We start from the raw sequence: 19268 nt of genomic DNA, 5'->3' as shown, positions 1-19268 counted from the left end.
AGGGATTCAGGCGTAAGATTAGATAGCAGTAAGTAACCTTACTGAATATTTACGATACAGAGCAGCTTCAGATGTACCATACACGTGCTATAGCGTTTTGTATTTGTATATTTACGCCCTAAACGAAGGCCATAGAAGATGCTCCAGACATATGACACATGTGTCCATGATCCACACAGTCATATCACTCACCTAAGTACATATAACATATAATCATATTCTACGTGTATAACGACAATAAAGAAACACGTGAAAGAGGCGTGGGTTCACGTCCCTGTGTGAAAAACTAAAAGCGTGTGTTCATATTCTCATCAGTTCTCGGTTTGCTGTTTGCACTTTAATACCATTCGGTGCCAAAATACGAGCCTCTCTCCGATAAGGAGTTGCGGGCAGTAGCCAGACGACTCCCTTGCAACCAGTTACACGGTTAATAATCCAAACATATAAAAACTGAAGACACCTGCGAGTCTGACTGGTCCTGGATCTGCTTGAAATGTTATCCTGCTTGTTCAGTAAATAACTGATAGTATGAATTACTCTGCATTACTTGGAAACAGTTGTCATCGAGTCTTAATTATTCATTTGACCACACTGATTTAATTGGAGGGATAGAAAGGTTTAAGTTTTTTATCGGTGTCCAACGTGTCAGGTTAAATCTCTGGACTGGGTATCCTTGATAGCATAAAATTGGACTAATAAGAACAGCATGCGAGGATACTGCACGGTTCACGCGGGGCTCGTTAAGGCGAAGCTTCCACCTTTTCCCACCAGTGTCTTGGTCTGCGCGTGAAGGGACAGCGCGTCAGTGAAGGTTTTGCTCTCGTGACATAGGCGCTTAAAGACGAATTGCAGTTCTGCGCGTGCTGTATCGACACACTTTTGCATGCACCCTCAAACACAGTTGCATGCACCTTCTCGGGAAAGATCTTCCCCCATCAGGTCAGAGTGACGCCTGCTGTAAGATCATTTGTAGTTTGCACACACCCCCGAGTACTTTCAGCAGTGAACGCCTGCACCCATAAAGAGGCGATAGCTGCAATTAACGTCTATTTCGATGTATTGTGCGGCTTTGGTGTTACACCGAAATCTGTGAGTGTAGCGCAAGCAGTTACATGGGCCACCATTCATGAAGGTTGTTGTCAGAATATGTGACCTCACTGTACGGCCATAATTAATGAATAATGAGTTATATGTGATTTCTACTGCTGGCCCTCTGCTGATATCAGGCATATAAACGTTTGCGCAAATAAAAATGAGAGAAAACGTTTTGATTGGTGCCTTTATTACGAAGTGGGGTCTCATATTCTGATGACTGCACATTGGTACTCAATCAATGGTTTATGATTCCTTAGAGTAAAATGTCTAAGCCTGTTAATTAAACAGTGTGTGCTGGTGAAGATACACAGTCGGAAAGCAAGTCACAGAATTAGGTGGTCGCAGATTTCGGTGTAACACCGGCTTCCCTTTAAGAGTTTCGTGTGTTTTGATCTAGGTCAGATGATCTCTTGTGATTTCCTGACTTTGCCATACACGTGGCCAGAAAAACATTTTATCCACTCTTCATTAGACTATAGCTTTTATGTAGCCTATAGGCTATACTTGTGAACGTTGTTGCAGTGTGATGTTTGACTTCGGATTTGCGTGGCAAACAATTAAGTGCAGTATCCCAGCAGGCATTTCAACGTTGAATCGACGTTGAATCAACGTCGAAAGTGATGGTTGAATCAACGTTGGATTTTGTGTCGATTTTGAAAGGTGAATCAACGTTGATATGCCAACGTCGTTTCAACGTCATACATTCAACCTTGAATAAACCATAAAATTCACGTTCATGATGCTCAAAATTGCATGGGAGAGAGGAAAAAAACAACTGTATGCCATAATGAAAAAAAGAACAACTTTATTTTTTTTTAGTCTCTCATTTAACTCGGAGTACCACCACACAACCTCGGCCTCAAGTCTGGGACTCGAACCCACGACCCTTCGGTCTCAAGACCAGCTCCCTAACCGCCAGGCCACAACTACCCTGCAAACTCTATTTAAACCTATTAATTTGTCATTGCGAAGTTTTGTTTCTGCCTCAAAACATTTAAAACTGTTTAATTGCCTGATGTTGTCTTCCTGGTTAATACCTGCCTGTTTTTGACGACGTTTTTGGACGAATTAATAAAAAAAATTATATTATTATTATTATTATTATTACTACTACTACTAATAATAATAATTAATACCTCTTTCAAAACCCTCAGCCAATGCCAAAGTGTTGTTTGTACTTTTTTATTCTATGTGTTTAATACAAAGGCAGGTTGAAGATATTACGTTGATTCACCGTTAATAGTTCAACGTTTGCGCAACCATTTAACATTAAACGTTGATTCACCGTTAATAGTTCAACGTTTTCGCAACCATTTAACATTAAACGTTGATTCACTGTTAATAGTTCAACGTTTGCGCAACCATTTAACATTAAACGTTGATTCAACGTTGTTTCAACGTTGAAACAACAACAGACAGTATTTCAACTATATTTCAACCACATTTCAACGTTGAAGGTCGGTCGTGTGCCAGCTGGGATACTTCTTCTCGCTTGTAGTTGCAACTTCGTTTGGCTCCTGCTGATTAAATAGTTGAATCCATAGATATGCATTGATTTCGTCTATTTTGCAATAATTTAAGCAGGTCAACTGAAAATCGGCGCCCCTTATTTAGCAGGTAAAAGGTTAAAAGTAGAAATGTGCCTATTTATAGCTGAAAGTAGGTAGAACAGCTCCCCCTGTTGGTAACCTGCAATAGATGCAGGAAAGGCTGCGCATGTTTGCTTGCGAACGTTTACTGAATTGTGTGCAAATGACCTCTTCACTGTGATTGTAATCAGTTGTAGAAGGTTATTGAAAGCAAATGTTATTGAGAGATCTGTGTAGTCATTAAAGAGTATTTGGCATAACAGTTGAAAACGATTATGTTCGTATTATATCTGTGTTGTAACAATATCACAAATTCAATTAGACACAACGAAGACGTTTGAAGGTATCTAAGGATGAAGGACATGCGGTTGAAAAAGAGTTAGTTGAATTTTCAGTGAAATCTGTACCTTTGTTTTTAAAAATCAACTAAAACATTTCAGTAATGTCTTGACAAAATCCTACACCCAAGCCAATATGTGTCTGACAACCTGAATGGAAAACCCAGCTATTGTTCCATATAAATATAGTGTATTTACAGACCTGGTAGGAGAGTTTGACAGGCTGCTGTGTAGTAAATGAGAGGTCAGGCCCTTTCCTAATGCCCCAACCCACACAGCTGCAACAAAAGACATCAGTTGAGCACAAAAGGCTTTGTTGTGTGCTGCCGTAATGCCTTTGTGTTGTGCAAAAGTGAAAATAAATGAGAAATTGCCAATTTACGCATCCATCTGAGAGCATAATAATAATAATGTTGCCAAGCTAAGAAATTCCACTGTTCCTGTTTGATTAATTTTTTATTCATATACTTGTGTCTATTATTGTGGTTTGCTGTGATGGGAAAATAAGGGGCTGTATTAAGGCAGCAAAAAATAAATAAAAAAATAACTAATGCTGATGCTTAAAATGACAGGATGCATACTTGTGTTGCTGAATATTCAAGAGTCAAAGAAAGGAATAAATGAATCATGCAGATGATTGTGTAGATGAGGGTGTTTGGAAGCAGCCCTTCATAAAACTCACATACACCCCTGAGACACATCAGTGATAGTTGTACTTCTGAAAGCAGCATACTTTAAAAACATGCATGTGCAATAAATTCAATACAAACATGAAAATTACAATAAACATGTGTCAACTGTAGTAAGTGACCGATACAGGAGTAAGTCAATTTCCCGCTATAGTACACATTACTACATGTGTTTGACAAGTACTGGCACTGACAGTTACCTACTATATCACACACTTCATGTGTTTGAAACATGCCGGCTGGCTTCGCATCAAGTATAATTGTTTTGTAGCTCTTTATTTCATTCATAGTTCATTTGTGGTGCACACAGTTACTCTACATTCAAGGCAGTACAGCTGTATATTGTGTATTCTGTTTCTATAGTTTCACAAACACACGTTCCCTAGAGTCTTTCTCTACTCAAGTTGGTGAGTTGTGATGCTAAATGACCCCCTGTTTTGAACCATCTCCTCATCAAGGCTGAGAGAGGTAGCAATTTTCCTGACAGTGTTTACACACGCAGGTGGGACACAAGCAGACAAACATGAACATCCATGAAGCGATCTCAGGGCATCGCGGTGTAAATGTGATCTTATCGCACACCGTACACCTGCAGATGTTGATCTGAAGTCTCCAGCTTTTACACGCACGCGCTAAATGTGCAAAACGTGTTCTTGCATACGCCAAGGGGTTGTGATCATTCTTCACACGCTAGTCTCTACCTGGAGATCCGATGTGCTTTTGAGGGTGACCTTTGACCTTCCCACACTCAGACGTGTGAGGAATCTCTTTGGTTGTTTTCCGTGTGTGGTTCCATTGTACTTTTATCAGAGAGGACAAACGCAGTCTTAAATCCCGCGAGCTACATTAGGCTACGTTAAGCTTCACACAATCTCCTTGGCTTTTATAATGTGCACTGAACCTGATCTGTCAGATATTTTGTGCTTTATGGTGCCACTCAAGTCACAGTGCCCTCTTTGACAAACAGTAAAGCCAGATTAGAAAAACTGAAAATGCCATTATTCAGTTGTAAAAATTCAACACAAGTACTCATGTCATCCATCAGAAACTCTGGCAGAGATTTTTGTCAAGTTTATCTCTTATTTATTTCTCCTGGTCTGATTTTTTCTTTATCAGTAGCTGGTTTGTAGTTGGCAGGTGTTTGCACATTAAGGTCACTCCATTTCAGGAGAACATCTCCTGTTCACAGATGAAACTCTGAAATTGGTCAGATGGTTCATTTCGATTTCGGTACATCACTAGTTAATGCAGTAGCCTACTTGATTTTGGCAGGGTGGAATATTATTTGGAGACATGGCATGAGAACTCTAACCAGGCATAATTTGTGAGATCGTCACATCATACCCAAAAGACAAAAATTAGGAGACAAAAATTAAGAAGTCATAAGAGAGAAAAAATGTTATCACTTAAAATAGTTTATTTATTTATCTAATGACAAATTTCACTGTAATATTTGTATGTTTTCATATTCTTTCCTCCATTTCTTATAAGTCCTTGACTCAGTTATATTGTTCAATGCTCTTAATCTTTGTAAGGAAAAATAGAGTAATTTGTAAACGGTGAGTATAAGCTGTGTGTGTAGGTGGGGTTGGGGGAGGAGTCTGATTTTGGCCCCACTCGCAGTGCCCTGTTCTCTGATCTGGAGTACTCTGACCTCTCTCCTGCTCCAGTATAAAATGCTCAAATTGCCTGATGCAGATGGATCTTCTGACTCTGCGATTCTGCCCAAAGTCCATCGCTGAGCCCTCAGCATGCCGGTGGACTTCAGCGGGAGATGGGTGCTGGAGTCCAGCGAGAACCTGGAGGACTACATGAAAGCACTGAGTAAGCCTCGAAGACCTCCGGTTCCTCACTGGCTGTAGGAGGAGCTCGTTTGTTCCGCACAAGCGGGTTCGGCTTGAGCTGGCATGCGTTAGCGTCACCGCCGCCGTGTTCTCTTTCTCAGATGTTGATTTTGCCACGCGCAAGATTGCCACCCACCTCTCGCAAACCAAGGTCATTATCCAGGAGGGGGATAAGTTTGTGATTAAGACCCTCAGTACCTTCAGGAACTACGAGCTGAGCTTCACGGTCAGCGAGGAGGTACAGGAGCACACCAGGGGACTGGACAACAGGCTGGTGAAGGTGAGGAGGCATTAAAGGGACGTTAACATTACTTAAAGGGACGTTAACATCCTGGGTCTTTCTGCTGGTCATGTGACCTGAATTTACCCCTGTCTTGGATGCCATCCCAGTTACACAAAAACAAAACACAGTGACATAGGAATTATAGAATCTTGGCACACACCTGGTAGATTTTTCTTTTATTAGTTGATAAAATTCATTTGAATAGCCAATGAAATGCTTATAGTTGTTGTAAAGCACATTTCAAATATGTTACACTTATGAGAAGTACCTCTCACTTGAAATAGTAATAATAGTCACAGCTAGTTTTGTTGCAGAGATCAGAATTAGGAACATCTGAGATGTTCTGTGTAAGCTGACAGTAACTCGGCGAGGAAGCACACACAGGATCCAGCACACACAGGATCCAGCACACACAGGATCCAGAACACACAGGATTCAGAACACACAGGATCCAGCACACACATGATCCAGCACACACAGGATCCAGAACACACAGGATCCAGAACACACAGGATTCAGAACACACAGGATCCAGCACACACAGGATCCAGCACACACAGGATTCAGAACACACAGGATCCAGCACACACAGGATCCAGAACACACAGGATCCAGCACTCTACAGTGCTCATAGCTGATTTACTGTAGGCTCTGTGTCCACAGACAGTGGTCACCTGGGACGGTGATGTTCTGGTGTGCAAGCAAAGGGGTGAGAAGGATAACCGTGGTTGGAAACACTGGATAGAAGGAGAGAAGCTTCACTTGGTGAGCCCGATTTTAACAGGGATTGGGCAGGTTATATAAGCTAGCGTTGGCTACACAGAGTCTATGAACTGGCCTCCATCTTGCTTTTGCTATTTTTGTGAAGATTTTATTTTGTGTATTGGTTTTACTTTTAATTTATAACCTGACAAGTTTCTGATTTAAAGGACTGTTGTGCTGCGTATAGTTAAATAGCTTTTTTCAGTTTATTGTCATTGCTACACTGACAAACTGCTTTGCTTTTGTACATGTTACGGTTTTAGGAACTTTTCTGTGAAGATGTTGTTTGTCATCAGGTGTTCAAGAAGAAGGAGTAGGAGTCAGAGTCTGATCATCTCAGAAAATAATTATATTTTTATCAATAAATAAACCACGTGATGCTTTTAGTCTTCGTCTGTGCTGTTTTTATTATTCCCACAACACTCACTGTCTGGAATAAAGCGTGTGTACAAAGGTACAAGCCACAGATTAGCATACATAATGTCAACGCTCCTCCATTTCATATTGCAATACCTGCATAATGTAGGACTATGTGATATAACAAACATTATTATCAGCTCTTGCACCTAGATTGTCCCCCCTAAATATATATATATATATATATATATATATATATATATATATATATATATATATATATATATATATATATATATATATATATATATATAATAAAATAAAATTATAATTTCTGCCTTACTGTGACAGAAAGTTTTCGAAGTTGTGACAGACTATAATACACGTGTCCTTTAATTTTTAAAAACAGAAGTCTAGAGATTAAAGCAGCAATACAATCCCTGCGAGTCGTCTCTCTAAAGAGGACTTTTACTGTACACTAAACGTTCAGGTACCATTACAGAACCGCCTCGTGTCGCGTCATCGCTTCCGGAAACACGTCATCGTCATCGCTTCCGGAAACACGTGCCCGGATGTTCCACGTCAGTCCAGCTCTACGGTGAAGGGAGTCCCGGTGAACGGAGTCAGCCCGTCAACATTACCGTGAAGAAGAGTGAAGGAGACAGGAGCCATGGTGGGTGCAGCGCTGCTGGTTTAGCTGCTCAAACACGCCGACATTAGCGGCCTGGAGGGTTTGTGTGTGTGTGTTCGGTCCTGGTTCTGACACTGTGGGGACAGACGGACGTGAGGAGGCCGCGGAGCGGACACAGCTGCTGGATACACCGCGCATATCTTACATTATATTATTATTATAGTATATTACATTATTATATTATATTATATTATGCATGTTAGCTGCGTGTTATCTGTTATGTGAATGGCTCGTCTACAGCTGCTAGCGCGGTTAGCTTCGTAGCTACCAGGACTTGTTCTGCTTCCGGCTCGGGTCGTAACGCAGCTGGACCGTCATAGTTAGGTGTTGGTGTTAAGTCCTGGTGTTAAGTCCTAATGTCTAGTCCTAATGTCTAGTCCTGGTGTCTTGTCCTAATGTCTAGTCCTGGTGTCTTGTCCTAATGTTTAGTCCTGGTGTCTAGTCCTGGTGTCTTGTCCTAATGTTTAGTCCTTGTGTCTAGTCCTAATGTCTAGTCCCAATGTCTAGTCCCGGTGGTTAGTCCTAATGTCTAGTCCTGGTGTCTAGTCCTGATGGTTAGTCCTAAGGTGCATAAAGTCAGAAGTCTAGATACATGCTGGTCTTGTAGACCTGGTTTCTGTGATGGATGAAATGACTCAGTAACCAGCTCACTGTTTGCCAATAGCACAGTGGTCAAGTGTCCGATCCGCTCCGTGGTAAACCTGACCAAACGTGTGGAAATGTCTCCCGCAGCCTCTCCGGCTAGACATCAAGCGCAAGCTCACAGCTCGGTCTGACCGCGTCAAAAGCGTGGACCTCCACCCGACCGAGCCATGGATGCTGGCCAGCCTTTATAATGGCAGCGTCTGTGTCTGGAACCACGAAACCCAAGTAAGTAAAGAAAAGACAAAATAATGAATCCACTGCGATCTAGCATCTCTCATTCAAGCCAGACTGTGATGTGTGCGATGAATGTTTCTGGGTAGCAAATCATCCAGTTACGTGTTTTAATGTTTTTGTTGTGCAGACCTTGGTGAAGACGTTTGAAGTGTGCGACCTGCCAGTGAGGGCCTCAAAGTTTGTAGCCAGGAAGAACTGGGTGATAACTGGAGCAGTAAGCATCGTCACGTGACCGTTTAAAACCAGTTCAAAGTTGTCACTGGTGCATCGTGGCCTGTAGTATGTTAATAGCATGCATATTGAAAGTTGCTATTGAAAGCTTCACAGCTCTTATTCGACGTCGGTAATATCTTCCAACCTGTTTTGCAGGATGACATGCAGATTCGCGTGTTCAACTATAACACGTTGGAGCGTGTGCACATGTTCGAGGCCCACTCCGACTACATCCGCTGCATCGCCGTGCACCCCACTCAGCCGTACATTCTCACCAGCAGTGGTACGTTCCACCTGCACCACCCCCCTCCCCCCAAAATACATTCTCACCAGCAGTGGTACGCTCCACCTGCCCTTTGACATCTTCAAACTCTGTAAACTGCGTCCATTGTAGACATCTGTATTTTATGAATGACCCGCATGTATAATGTTATGTAACATCAAATTTCATAAACGTCTTGTGCATGCGTGTGTGTGTGTGTGTGTGCGTTCAGATGACATGCTCATTAAATTGTGGGACTGGGAGAAGAAATGGTCGTGCAGTCAGGTGTTTGAGGGCCATACACACTACGTCATGCAGATCGTCATCAACCCCAAAGACAACAACCAGTTTGCCAGCGCATCACTGGACAGAACCATCAAGGTAACTGGGGACAGAAACCTGCCCTTAGAATACACAAGCCGTTATTTACATCAGACATCACCGATGGATCCTTAATCACTGGGAGGAGTTATGCTAATTAGGGAAATGACTCATTTGTTTATTCGTGATGTTTCAGGTGTGGCAGCTGGGCTCATCGTCTCCTAATTTCACCCTGGAAGGCCATGAGAAAGGCGTGAACTGCATCGATTACTACAGCGGTGGAGATAAGCCCTATCTGATTTCAGGAGCAGACGACAGGCTGGTGAAGATCTGGGACTACCAGGTGAGAACTTCGACCCGTCTGACTTCCCGTCCTGGGGTCAGGCATTTTTGGAGTAATTACCCTCTGCGCAATGTCTCCTCAGAATAAGACGTGCGTCCAGACGCTGGAGGGTCACGCCCAGAACGTTTCGTGCGTGAGCTTCCACCCCGAGCTGCCCATCATCGTCACAGGGTCCGAGGACGGTGAGTGTCCCGTGATCTCAAACGCCAGAAGCGCTACTGCCGTTAGCAGCAAGCGGAATCCATAAATTCGTTGCTTGGTGACGTCATCTCCTCGTGTTCCTCGCGCTCAGGCACGGTGCGTATCTGGCACTCCAGCACCTACCGTCTGGAGAGCACGCTCAACTACGGCATGGAGCGCGTCTGGTGCGTGTGCGGCCTGCGTGGCTCCAACAACGTGGCGCTCGGCTACGACGAAGGCAGCATCATCATCAAGGTAACGCGAACGGCCGGGCAGGTTACGTTTCCATCTGCGATTTTCGCCCGTCCCCACCTGTCGTGACTGTCACGAGCACGCTAACGACGCTAACGTGGTTCCTCTTCAGCTCGGCCGAGAGGAGCCCGCCATGTCCATGGACACCAACGGGAAGATCATCTGGGCCAAGCACTCGGAGGTGCAGCAGGCCAACCTGAAGGCCATGGGCGACGCGGAGATCAAAGATGGGGAGAGGCTACCCCTGGCCGTCAAAGACATGGGCAGCTGTGAGATCTACCCTCAGACCATCCAGCACAACCCCAACGGAAGGTCAGCTCCAAACATCTATTACAGTCGGCCAAACCAGTACTGTAACACCAGTGTGCAACTTCAGTGTCTCCATAATGTAGTTAGACCAGAAATGGATTAAAATGGCTTTTTACGCTTTGCTAATTCATTCTGCGTTAGATAAGATCGCGACTGTTATTTTAGATTAGGTTCCCTGATTGGGTTTTTCAGATAGGCAGCGTAGAATGTTTTTAGAGATGCACCAGCCCTGTTATGTGTGCCTGATCTGGCCATGTGGGTGCACAAAGTGTGCGCGTGACACAGGATGGCAGCGAGTGAAGCTACGTTAAATGAGTTAAATGGTTTTTGGTTCCATGGTAAACACACCTGTCGACGGAAACCTTGCATGACTGTTTATAACCGTCTGCTTTTGCGTGTGCGTGACTAGGTTCGTGGTGGTCTGCGGAGACGGAGAGTACATCATCTACACCGCCATGGCTCTGAGGAACAAGAGTTTCGGCTCGGCTCAGGAGTTCGTTTGGGCCCACGATTCCTCCGAGTGAGTCTTCCTCACTCTTCCTCTTCATTCACGCGTACACTGCCTGCGTCCTCTCCGTCTGCTAGACCAGCTCATGATTCTATGATAGAACGTACAAAACGGTAACGGACTTCGTCTGCTACAAAATGGAGATAAATGTCTCCTGCTTTCCATTAGTGCTGCTGTGGCGTGGGTGCGGTTTGTGTGGGTCATTGATGTCTTTTTAAGTGTGTTCATTTGAAAGTTAAATTACCAAGCAGTCCTTTATGTCTGTATGCAGGTATGCGATCCGAGAAAGCAACAGTGTGGTTAAGATTTTCAAAAACTTTAAGGAGAAGAAGTCCTTGAAGCCAGACTTTGGCGCAGAGGGTAATGTCTTCTTCACGACGGACAAAATCACAGACTTTGTGTATTTGAAGTTAAATTAGTACTGGATTCAAGTTAATTGTAAGCATATGGTCGTGTGGTTTTTTGCTTCAGGTATTTATGGCGGTTTCCTGCTGGGTGTCCGCTCCGTAAACGGCTTGGCATTCTATGACTGGGAGAACACGGAGCTGATTCGCCGTATCGAGATTCAACCCAAACACGTAATGACCCTTGCCTCGCCTCGGTTGGCCCTCCCCTCGCCTCGGTTGGCCCTCCCCTCCCCTCGGTTGGCCCTCGCCTCGGTTGGCCCTCCCCTCGCCTCGGTTGGCCCTCCCCTCGCCTCGGTTGGCCCTCCCCTCGCCTCGGTTGGCCCTCCCCTCGCCTCGGTTGGCCCTCCCCTCCCCTCGCCTCGGTTGGCCCTCCCCTCGCCTCGGTTGGCCCTCCCCTCGCCTCGGTTGGCCCTCCCCTCCCCTCGCCTCGGTTGGCCCTCCCCTCCCCTCGCCTCGGTTGGCCCTCCCCTCCCCTCGGTTGGCCCTCCCCTCGCCTCGGTTGGCCCTCGCCTCGGTTGGCCCTCGCCTCGGTTGGCCCTCGCCTCGGTTGGCCCTCCCCTCCCCTCCCCTCGATTGGCCCTCCCCTCCCCTCGACTGGCCCTCCCCTCCCCTCGATTGGCCCTCCCCTCCCCTCGGTTGGCCCTCCCCTCGCCTCGGTTGGCCCTCCCCTCGCCTCGGTTGGCCCTCCCCTCGCCTCGGTTGGCCCTCGCCTCGCCTCGGTTGGCCCTCCCCTCCCCTCCCCTCGATTGGCCCTCCCCTCCCCTCCCCTCGGTTGGCCCTCCCCTCGCCTCGGTTGGCCCTCCCCTCCCCTCGGTTTATTTCCAGCGAGGGAGGTCTGAAGTCTGTAGTGTTGTACACTGAACAAGATGGCCATAGCTCACTGATGCTCAAGAAAGCTAGGTTTGATAAATACTTCCAGTTAAACTTAATCGATATGGCAGAGGGGGGCAGCTAATTTAGCTGCATGAGTGTTTGGCTGAGCACAGTGGCACCGGACGGCAGGGAACACGGGTGTCTGTACCAGGATCCTGGGGGTTAGTCTCCAGAACACGGGCTGAGCCACCATGAGGATACAGTTAATGACATGAGGCCCCAGCTTGCTTGTTAACACAAGGAGCCTTTTGATGCCAGAGCCTGTCTGAGCCGTGTGTGTGTGTCTGTGTGTGTGGTTCAGATCTTCTGGTCAGACTCTGGAGAGCTGGTGTGTATCGCTACGGAAGAATCCTTCTTCATCCTTCGCTACCTGGCAGACAAAGTAGCCGCGTCACAAGAGTCCAACGAGGGCGTCACTGAAGACGGCATCGAGGACGCCTTCGAGGTTGGACTACCCAGTGGCATCTTCTTTAATCATGAGTTGATGACTTGTCATGACTTGTTTTTTTGTGAACTGTGTGGTGTGGTCTTTTAGTTTCCAACCAACCTTTGTGTGTGTGTGTGTGTGTGTGTGTGTGTGTGTGTGTGTGTGTGTGTGTGTGTGCAGGTTCAAGGAGAGATACAGGAAATAGTAAAGACAGGCTTGTGGGTGGGGGATTGCTTCATCTACACCAGCTCTGTCAACCGGCTGAACTATTACGTAGGAGGAGAAATCGTCACCATCGCTCATCTGGACAGGTGCAGTTACGGACGTCTTATTGAACTGGCTTAAATAAGATTGATGGGGCCATTTTATTTCTGTTAGTCTCAATTCATCCCCCAACCTCGACCCTGAGCTGGTCTCAGATCAGCTCCCGACCTGGAGCTGGGTTCATTTCAGCCCGCAACCCTGACCCCGAGCTGGTCTCAGATCAGCCCCTGACCCTGAGGTCGTCTCCACAGGACCATGTACCTGCTGGGCTACATCCCGAAGGACGACCGCCTGTATCTGGGAGACAAGGAGCTGAACATCGTGAGCTACTCTCTCCTGGTGTCCGTGCTGGAATACCAGACAGCCGTGATGCGGCGAGACTTTGGCATGGCCGACAAGGTTCTGCCCACCATCCCGAAGGAGCAGAGGACCCGAGTGGCCCACTTCCTGGAGAAGCAGGTACGACGTCCTCCACGCGATAGAACGGGGACGCGGTGATGTTAAGGTGTTTAGGCACATTTTACTCGTAGGTCCATTGTTGACTCAGGAGCGACATTACTGTGTTGGTCTACAGGGCTTCAAGCAGCAAGCTCTAGCCGTGTCCACCGACCCAGAGCACAGGTTCGAGCTCGCGCTACAGTTGGGAGAACTGAAGATCGCCTACCAGCTAGCTGTGGAAGCAGAGGTAAGATTTGTAGTAGGGAACGGACAGCCTGGTTATCAAACCCTTTACTCGAATGCCCCTCGATTTGGGCTGGTGGCACATTCCCATGGGGCTTGTTGGGTTTAGTGGGTTTAATGGGTTCAATCCCAGCTGTGGGATTAGTGCCGTTTTGGCCCAGAGTCCAGGCCCCGTGACCCAGAGGTCTGACGTTTGGCTCCGTCCTCTACAGTCGGAGCAGAAGTGGAAGCAGCTGGCGGAGTTGGCCATCAGTAAGTGCCAGTTCGGGCTGGCGCAGGAGTGCCTCCACCACGCCCAGGACTACGGCGGCCTGCTTCTTTTGGCCACCGCCTCCGGCAACGCCACCATGGTGAGCAAACTGGCGGAGGGCGCCGAGCGCGACGGCAAAAACAACGTGGCCTTCATGACCTACTTCCTGCAGGGCAAGTGAGTGACTCAGGGTTCACCACGATGTCCGTCTGATGTGTCTTAAACTAAACGTGGCCCGTGTAGTTTGTCTTGCGTTTTGATGGAGGGACGTTTATGTTGCGGTCTCGTCCCCCCCCCAGACTGGACCAGTGTCTGGAGCTCCTGATCCGGACCAACCGTCTACCCGAGGCTGCCTTCCTCGCCCGGACCTACCTCCCCAGCCAAGTGTCCAGGTGCCTCCTCCGACCCTCATCACACGGCTACGGCCCTCACAGTGGTCCCTCTACACGGGGACTTGCTCTGTGGGGACACACCCTCACCAGCCAGGCTTTTAACAACATTTAGTAGATGAATGTGTGTGTGGGTGTGTGGACTAAATTTTCCCATCATGCATTTCAAGTGTTGTACAACAGTATGTGTGTTCAGTAATATACAGACCAATGGTGCAGACCTATGAAGATAGTAATGAGTGTGTGTGTGTGTGTGTGTGTGTGTGTGTGTGTGTGTGTGTGTGTGTGTGCTTGCTTTGCATAGAGTGGTAAAGCTGTGGAGGGAGAGCTTGTCCAAGGTGAACCAGAAGGCGGCCGAGTCCCTGGCCGACCCCACAGAGTACGAGAACCTGTTCCCGGGCCTGAAGGAGTCCTTCACGGCTGAGCAGTACCTGCGCGAGACGTGTCTGGGCAAGAGCCGTCCGGCCACAGACTACCCCCTAGTCACAGTGAGTCCACTCTTCATCCCTCCTCATCCTCACTGCCTCGAAAACCCTGGGGGCGGAGCTTGAGCGAGGGCGCCCTCGAGCTGGAACTGGACGCTTCTGTGATGGTGTCGTGTGAGCGGCGTGTTCACTGACGCCCGTCTGGCTCTGTCTGTTCTAGCCCAATGAGGAGCGTGTTGTGCTGGAGGAGGCCAATGGCTACGAGCCCAAGGGCACTTGCCCCGCCCCTACACAGGTACAGCAGTTACCAGTCGCATATGAAATGAGCTCATATTGTCCTGTAGGCATTGTTTAGACCCACCTACCTCTTTGTGTGTGTGTGTGTGTGTGTGTGTGTGTGTGTGTGTGTGTGTGTGTGTGTGTGTGTTCGTGCCACAGACGGCTGGCCCTGAGTCTGCGGACCTGGAGGGGCCGGTTCCTGCCTCGGTCTGGGCTGCCGTTCCTGATCCCGCGTCCAGTGCGGCTGCGTCACACCCTGAACACACCAAGGAAGAGGAGAAACCCAGCACACCCACCCGAGACCTGAAGGAAAAGGTACCGGAGCGTTCATCTTCTACGCATGCTCACGATACTTCCTGCAGCTCTTCCAGAGAGCAAGAACCCCGTTCCAGTGACGTTTCCTTCAGAAGTCCTTCCGCGAAGGTGAGGTTCGTCTTAACACTTTTCCCGTTTTTGCCTGTAGACTCTGGAGGAACTGGAAGACGACTTGGACAACTTGGAGCTTGACGACATCGACACCTCGGACGTCAACCTGGACGACGATTTCTTAGACGACTGAAAGCCAGATTCTGTAGTGCTGACTTTAATTTAAGAGACCAAGACGTTTCTGTCCCTATGTCCTTTTTAAGAGACAGAGACGTTTCTGTCCCTATGTCCTTGGAACAGGTGCGTGTATCTAATGTGCACCCAGATGAAGACGAGACATCTCTCGGGACATGAGGACAGGCCGTGTGAGCAGTCGGAGAACTATTTGTGTCGTCTTGAGTTTATATTTTGTACGTGACGCAGGGCCTTTAAATGGTTTTTTTTTTCTTTCTTGCTTTTCCTAGACATCAAAGTGTATATTTTACCTTCATGTTTTTCTGACCACAGAAGCTCGATAATCCACTCACTCATAATAAACCATCATCAATCTCAACGTGTGGTTTTCTCACGTCTCTTTATCTGCTGTGAGCCTCTCATCTTACATAAAGCTTTCTGCAACTTCAGTCTTTTGATCCTCCAGACTAAATAAATACATTTAAAGAATCAACCTACAAATTTTAACCATCAGTCTAACACATCACAGGTACATGATTGCACAAAGAACCTACTAAGGTTTTCATTTGTTTCAACACATCGTCCTAATCACAAAGTTCCAATAGCATTTATTTAATGAATTTAACTTTTTCAGTTTCAATCACATCTTAAAACACATTGGTCCACAAACATGACTACTTGCTAAAGAAAAGGTGTTGAATATGTTAACCAGATGAGCACTGCTAACTTGGACAGGCTTGTAAAGTGTCTAAAAACCAGTGAACTACTGCGTTATCCAGCGAGCAGGACCTGATAATGCCAACATAATCTTTATAATTCACAGGTAGTTTTATACCTCTGAGGAATTAACCTGTGTACCTTTGACAGTATTAAAATGCAGAAACTGTTTTCTCATGACAGGAGGGAGAAGATGAAAGATCACCAGAGTGGGAGGAGTGTGCCTCTTTTAATAGCAAATACATAATTCTGCCCCATTCCACATGGTGGCAAGATACCGGGTCAGGGCCGTGCCCCACTTGCCCCAGTACAGCGTGTACTGCTATACTGCCATCCCCGCGGGTCACTAAAACGAGAGCACCAGCGTGTTCCTTCCGCGCATGCGCTGGTTTTCTGTCACGTCCTGCCGCGTTCACGCGTGTACGTGATGACACTGTCCCTCATTGGTCAACAAGACCTACTGACCCGCCCCCTTCCCCCAGTGCTGGGCCAGTCCTGAAGCTGCGTCCTGTTCCCGGCTGGCCTGATTGGTTGTTTGTCCTTCTCATGGATTTGTTTACCTTCTCTGTTGCTCCACTCGTGCTTTGCTCCGCGTGATTCCAGCGCAGACGTGCACACGCTTACAAACAGCATTAATCCACACAAAAAGTCTTTAATTAAAGACGGGAAAATCTACGTTGATATCAGCACGTCTTTCATGTTCTGATGGCATATCAAACAAACAGGCACAAACGCAAAGTCTTGGGAAAGATTTTTATATGTAGGTTATTATAATGAGATTAAAATATTTTTAATTTGAAACGAATGTGTATTTGGGCTGCATCTGGGGTTTCCTGCAATTCACTGTCGCACTGTGCCTTATATACAGCAGCTTTAATGTTTCAAGGCCTAATTAAAAGTTTCAGCTGCATGATGCCAAAAATAATAAGAAAAAAAATCAATTTGAGTTATTTGCATCGAAGTGCATTTGAATTATTTTGAATTAAAAAGCAATATGCAATTAGTGTTAGAATGCTTAAGTATAAGATATTACACACTAATTGGAGTAAATGGCATAATTTTTGGATTTTTTTATTGTGAGTTTCCATTTTTATGAGTGAAAAAAGACTCTGCTATTGCATTCCACTAATTACACCAGTATATATTCCTCAAATGGAAAGATCGACTCCCAGCCCATTGTGCTAAATAGACTAAATGCAACTTGACTGGTGTATTTGTGCTCTGGTGCAGTGTGTGACACAGTGCAGGGACTGTGAGACACACACCGTACTAGAAACGAAACACGTTCAGCAGAGGAGAGAGAGGGAACAGCCAGCGTTTCATCACGGGGCAGCCAGCGTTTGTATCCTCGTAGCCACAATGCCCCGAAGGCCTACAGTTAACCACAGTGATAGCTGTGGATGCTTCATATCACTGTGATACGTCTGCAGATACTTCTGGAGAACTGCAGGTGCTGACTGACTCCACAAAATCCTTGTTGTGTCAAAGGTCAAAATGGATCTTTTCAGAAATACCAGGATATTTACTTTAAAAATCATATTCAGTGGTGGACAAATCTAGGCAAATATGTACATAAACCTAATAAGAACCCCCCCCCCCCCCCCTCCCCCAATCAAAATTTGTAAAGAGAGGTAGTGAAGTAATTGTTTCTTTGGTCTTGATAATTAAACGTGTAGTTATGTCGGGTTCTCGCCTGCAGGTGGTGCTACAGTCCCGTATGGGCCTGGTCAATCAACCAGACGCCACATAATCCCAGATTATGTGGTCATGGGGCAGCTCGCGCCGTGGCAGTGAAGAAGGGAACCCTGAACTAAACCGGAGAGTTCATACAGCAGTAACTATAAATGGGCAGATTTAGAGACTGCGAGATGGTCAACTACAGCTGGGCTTGCATATGTCTCCATTTTCACTCAAATGAAACCAACAGTGCTTAGCGAAAGAAACACCTAGTGAAGTTCTACCTTCTTACAGGCAGAAGACCTGCCAAGAGGTTGATCTTCATTTGAGGACATGCACACTAGAGACGAACTGCTATGATTTTTATTTACTCCCCTACAATATCCATACAAAGACCGTGGATGATGGTTATTTGGTTAATACACTGATAACTTTAAACTGTGCTTATTTTAGTAAATCCAGGACAAAAAGAACTGGAGTTTGATTGATTTCCTGGAAGCCAAATGCCGTTGCAGGATACAGTTTCTGTCTGAATACGTGCTCGTGCGTACCGGGCCCGTTCCCCGGAGTTTCGGCCCAGCTGGACGTGCACTTGTTCCTAAACACATCGACCCGACGGCTGCGGGGTGTGTGAGAGCAGCTTCTGGAGAACGCAGGGTCTCACCATACACCAGCTGTGCCTGGAACACCAGGAGATCCACACGGGCTCTGTGGCCTGCACGTGTGCTGAGTGGACCTGAGCTTGGCCCGAAACCTGCGTGGCAGGTCCACACGCGATACGTGGCACCGGCGGTAGCCTACTGTGTCGAGTGCGTCCGGAAAAACACGCTGTATCATCACCCGTTGTAATGAAACCTCCGAATGCCTACAAAAATTATTCATTGTTTTACAATTTTAATGTAGTGACATATTCGTGCCACAAGATGGCAACGTGAAGTAAATTATATCCTGCGTCTGACGATCGATAAAGTTCGCACGATGACCAGTCGTAGTTCAGTCTTAGGAATGTTCATTCTCCAAATCTGAGATGGCTTTGCAGATTCTTCAAAATGATCATCAGCGATGATGACATGGTGCCATGTTTTATTGATAAACATTTTAGAGTTTCCACACATTTTTGACTGAAGCTCTCAACCACATTTCTGCATCAGAAGTTCTGTCAGGCATCAACAGCGATACGCCATTACTCAGGACGTTTAAAGTATTCATTAGCCATTCCAGGTTGTTACTTGAAAAATAATCTGAGAGCTTATTGTGTTGGCCTAATGACAGTGAACATGTCTCTGGATGAAACTCTGTTTTATTATAACTAGTATTTATTCTATGTCATATGGTCTCAGATTTTGGCTTCATGCTACATTTAGAGCGCTTAGCTTTGATGGGACTTCTGACGTTTATGAATTTGGCTTGCGGACAAGTCACCG

The 19268-nt window shown here is 46.4% G+C and overlaps 2 protein-coding genes across 3 annotated transcripts; both read left to right on the top strand.

Annotated features, from left to right (window-relative positions):
- Nucleotides 1-5301: 5301 nt before the first annotated feature.
- LOC143474985 (retinol-binding protein 2-like) lies at nt 5302-6986 on the top strand. 2 transcript variants are annotated; one of them, XM_076972676.1, is made up of 4 exons: nt 5302-5535; nt 5657-5835; nt 6487-6603; nt 6864-6986. In XM_076972676.1, the coding sequence occupies exons 1-4, from the start codon at nt 5463-5465 to the stop codon at nt 6915-6917; spliced, it is 423 nt and encodes a 140-aa protein (XP_076828791.1). In that variant the 5' UTR covers nt 5302-5462; the 3' UTR covers nt 6918-6986. The 2 variants fall into 2 exon arrangements, with proteins under 2 accessions (XP_076828791.1, XP_076828792.1); XM_076972677.1 differs by having other exon boundaries at nt 5309-5535; nt 6502-6603.
- A 489-nt stretch (nt 6987-7475) lies between these two features.
- copb2 (COPI coat complex subunit beta 2) lies at nt 7476-15829 on the top strand. Its single transcript, XM_076972883.1, has 22 exons — nt 7476-7630; nt 8381-8518; nt 8655-8741; nt 8897-9023; nt 9235-9383; nt 9520-9666; nt 9749-9848; nt 9959-10101; nt 10211-10410; nt 10817-10927; nt 11187-11275; nt 11387-11493; nt 12497-12640; nt 12803-12933; nt 13138-13345; nt 13461-13571; nt 13780-13994; nt 14117-14209; nt 14511-14694; nt 14852-14926; nt 15070-15225; nt 15374-15829. The coding sequence occupies exons 1-22, from the start codon at nt 7628-7630 to the stop codon at nt 15467-15469; spliced, it is 2814 nt and encodes a 937-aa protein (XP_076828998.1). The 5' UTR covers nt 7476-7627; the 3' UTR covers nt 15470-15829.
- Nucleotides 15830-19268: the final 3439 nt, after the last annotated feature.

Source organism: Brachyhypopomus gauderio, chromosome 14 (genome assembly GCF_052324685.1).
Source record: "Brachyhypopomus gauderio isolate BG-103 chromosome 14, BGAUD_0.2, whole genome shotgun sequence".
Classification (NCBI taxonomy): domain Eukaryota; kingdom Metazoa; phylum Chordata; class Actinopteri; order Gymnotiformes; family Hypopomidae; genus Brachyhypopomus; species Brachyhypopomus gauderio.
This window is presented reverse-complemented; position numbering and strand designations above follow the sequence as displayed.